At 41.9% G+C, this 3,195-nt stretch overlaps 1 protein-coding gene across 1 annotated transcript in view; it reads right to left on the bottom strand.

Moving 5' to 3' along the window:
- LOC100954043 (calreticulin-like) overlaps positions 1-3,195 on the bottom strand; it is a gene marked incomplete at its 3' end in the record, with an annotated part of 39,043 nt that overhangs the window by 25,274 nt on the left and 10,574 nt on the right. Inside the window, exon 2 of the mRNA XM_023519164.1 lies at positions 1,875-1,976. Coding sequence (XP_023374932.1) covers positions 1,875-1,976 — 102 coding nt within the window. The remainder of the gene's footprint in view (positions 1-1,874; positions 1,977-3,195) is intronic.

Genomic DNA, 3,195 nt, shown 5'->3' with positions numbered 1-3,195 from the left:
ATTGTCAATACAAAATGCAAGGAGCTATCATTATTTGTGTTTGGTGAGGGTCTGTCCTTCATGATCCCACCGCTCTCTACTTCCCTTCATCGCACTGTGCTGAAAACCAGGTTTATTTCATTCTCTTTGAAGAATTTTTAGCTGCTGAAGAACAGGGACATCTTTATATTCCTAGCATCTGGGACTGAGCCTGGCATAGAGGAAATGCTCATGAAACACGTAGTAAATTACACAGAAGGGTGATAGATTCTGCCTCAGTCAATGTCTCCTGATTGCACACCAGGCTCTCTGGTAAACGTCTTCTGATATCGTATTAGGAGCTGTGTCCATTGTAAAGAGTAGCTTACTTCCCCCAAAGACCTCCAGGCAGGTAGAGTTGCCAGGGAAGACTCCACAGAGGAGGGAGGAGGCATAAGGGAAAGAGCACTGAACCTGTAGGCAGATGGCCACACTTTGAGTCTCTGCTCCACCAAACCCCACCACGCAGCCCAATTCAGTCCTCTGACTCTTGTTGAGCCTCATTTGTACCCCAGGGTCCTACTAGGAAAGCAAGGGGACAGGAATATGTGTTTAAACCACTCACTTGGTTCCCCCCAGTAGTGTGCCGTGAGGGTAATCACTTTGTCGCCCTCAGTAGTGTGCTGTAGTAGCATAGCTCACAGCAACCCTGCTCTACCCAGGGCACCAAGTGAGACTCTGTCTCAAACAAACAAAAGAAAAAAACCCACTTTTTTTTTTTTTTTTTTTTTTAAATAGGATCTCATTTTGTCCCCCTGCTGGAGTGCAGTGGCTTTATTATATCTCACTGCGGCCTCCAGCTCCTGGGCTCAAGTGATCCTCCTGCCTCAGGCTGCCACGTAGGTAGGACTACAGGCAGGCACCAGCATGTCCAGCTAAGAAAATCAAACTGAGAAGAGAGGTGGCTGAGCAGATTGTCTGCCCTGGAGTGTCCACAGCACAGGCATCCCATGGGTCACTCCAATTCTCTTTCCTCTGGAGACAGTTTTCCAGAATGGATTTAAATGAATTTTAAAATGCTCAAGACAGTTCTTAATCTTCTCCTTCAATAAACATGAAAATTAGATTCATAAGGTAGCCAGGAGAGAGAAGACGGGAAATAACTTCAGGGGATGATCAATAGATTCTATTTATAAGACAAAAGCTTTCTCAGACAAAAAAAAAAAAAAAAGAAAGAAAAGAAAAATCCAAATGCCTGCAGAACTTGTCCTCGGAGCTCACCCTTCCTCCACGATATTCTTTAGCTCTTACAACAGCCTGGCCCAACGTCTCCCTTTAGTACAAAGGTTCACAGAAGTAAAAAGACTTGCCCAAATTATGCAGCTGGTAAGTCATGGGAGCAAGTTAGCCCCAGGTCTATCTGCTCCACTCTCTGTCACACTAAGCTGCTCTAAGGGAAGAGCAGTATTTGGACATTATTACAGTGCTTTCTCGTTTCAAGTGCAGAGTGCTCTTGGGAAAATCCTACAGGCCTGGGGAAGGCAGAATAGTCTAGCAGTAATGAACATAGTCCCTGGAGTCAGACCTGGAATCAGATCTCAGCTATTGCCAGCTGTGTATACAGCCTTGGGCAAATAATTTTGCCTCTCTGAGGCCCCTCTGCAAAACTGGAAAATAATAGCAATCACTTTACAAAGTATTATAGTTACAAAGAGCAGTGGGGATAATAATGTGTGGAAGGGCTTAGTTTTAAATGCATGTTATTCAATGGATGGACGTCGTATTTTTTTGCGGAGAGTTCATTCTTTTCTATTACTTTTTTAAGAGAAATGAATTGGTGATGGCGAACAAAAACAATTGTATAAAAGACAGATTTTTTCCAATCAATTAGCATATTTTTGAATTCCTGTCTTTACCTTTATCTTTTTCTTTGTCACTATAAAATTTTCCTGCGGTGAGCTGAAATTTACCATAGTCCAGTTGATGTTTAGATTCCACCCATCGTTTTTTCCATCCGTCTGTTAAGGAGAAAAAGCAACATACAGAAAGCAATAGTGTTTTCTTAAAGACCATAAAATACAGCTAAAAGTGACCAAGCGTCTCACTATCAGATTGCCTGAATTCCGTTATTTGTGTACTACGGTGGGTAGTGACTCAAATACCAAGTACTTGAGCCATTTATATATTAACGCCCTATCCCACCCTCTTCCTTTCAGTTAAGAGCTGAAAACCACCATGGGAATGTATGGTTGAAAGACATGAAACATTTACTCTCGTAAAAGTAGATGAGGGAAACGTGCTTAGGAGGACAAAACCTTTTAACATATTTATGTTTAATAAAATAAAAATAAAATCAGCTCACCAAGTAAACAGATTAGCAGTAACATTCTATACCTTCTTGAATTAGTAATGATGGTAATGAACAATCAATTTCCATTTACTGTGTTTTGTTGCTTAAATTTTTTAGACTCCCCCTTGTAGTTTCAAGGAGATGCTGACAAATTTGTTTTGCTTTGGCATAGATGGCTTGTAGACAAAGAGGGATTCTTTTTGGGTCCTGGCACCCCTTCCAAACATTCAGTGCCTTTCTGCTTTTATGCTTCAGAGTTGCTGATTCTTACTTCCTGGACACGCCATGGTCCCAGAGTCATAGGGCAATTTGGCAGCTTGAGATGGAAGAGGCCTTGAGAGTAGTCTTTATTTCATCTCCTCTCTGTGGCTGAATATTTTCCAAATCCCATTCCTCCATATCTGGGGTTATCGCCTTAGCTCTGCCCGTGAAAACTGTACATCAACCCTGAGCTGGCTCTGTCAGCTCCTATTAAGAATAACGACTCAACTAGTTCCTTTTATGAGACCCTGGGGACTTGGGCTTACTTTTGTAAGAGTTAAAAATATGCTGTTCCAAAATATGCCGCTCTGGCATATCGACTATTTTGAATTAAAGGCACTTAAAAAAATCAGCAGACACAAGAAGATCACTCTGACCTTCATTCTGTCTCTTAAAAGCAAGAGATGAAATTCCCATGTGAAAGATGTCTTCCTTAGCCCAGAAAGAAAATAATATTTTTATTGCCAAGGACAGGAAGTTGAAGTCAAGGGAATATTTTTTTTAGGGTTTTGGATGAAAGAATAAAACTTTTTTCTTTGGCTCGGCTCCTATAGCTCAACCGGCTAAGGCGCCAGCCACGTACACCTAAGGTGGCGGGTTCGAAACCCCAGCCTGGACCCGCCAAA

This window comes from Otolemur garnettii, unplaced genomic scaffold (genome assembly GCF_000181295.1).
Source record: "Otolemur garnettii isolate 467f Iridium unplaced genomic scaffold, OtoGar3 scaffold00159, whole genome shotgun sequence".
Classification (NCBI taxonomy): domain Eukaryota; kingdom Metazoa; phylum Chordata; class Mammalia; order Primates; family Galagidae; genus Otolemur; species Otolemur garnettii.
This window is presented reverse-complemented; position numbering and strand designations above follow the sequence as displayed.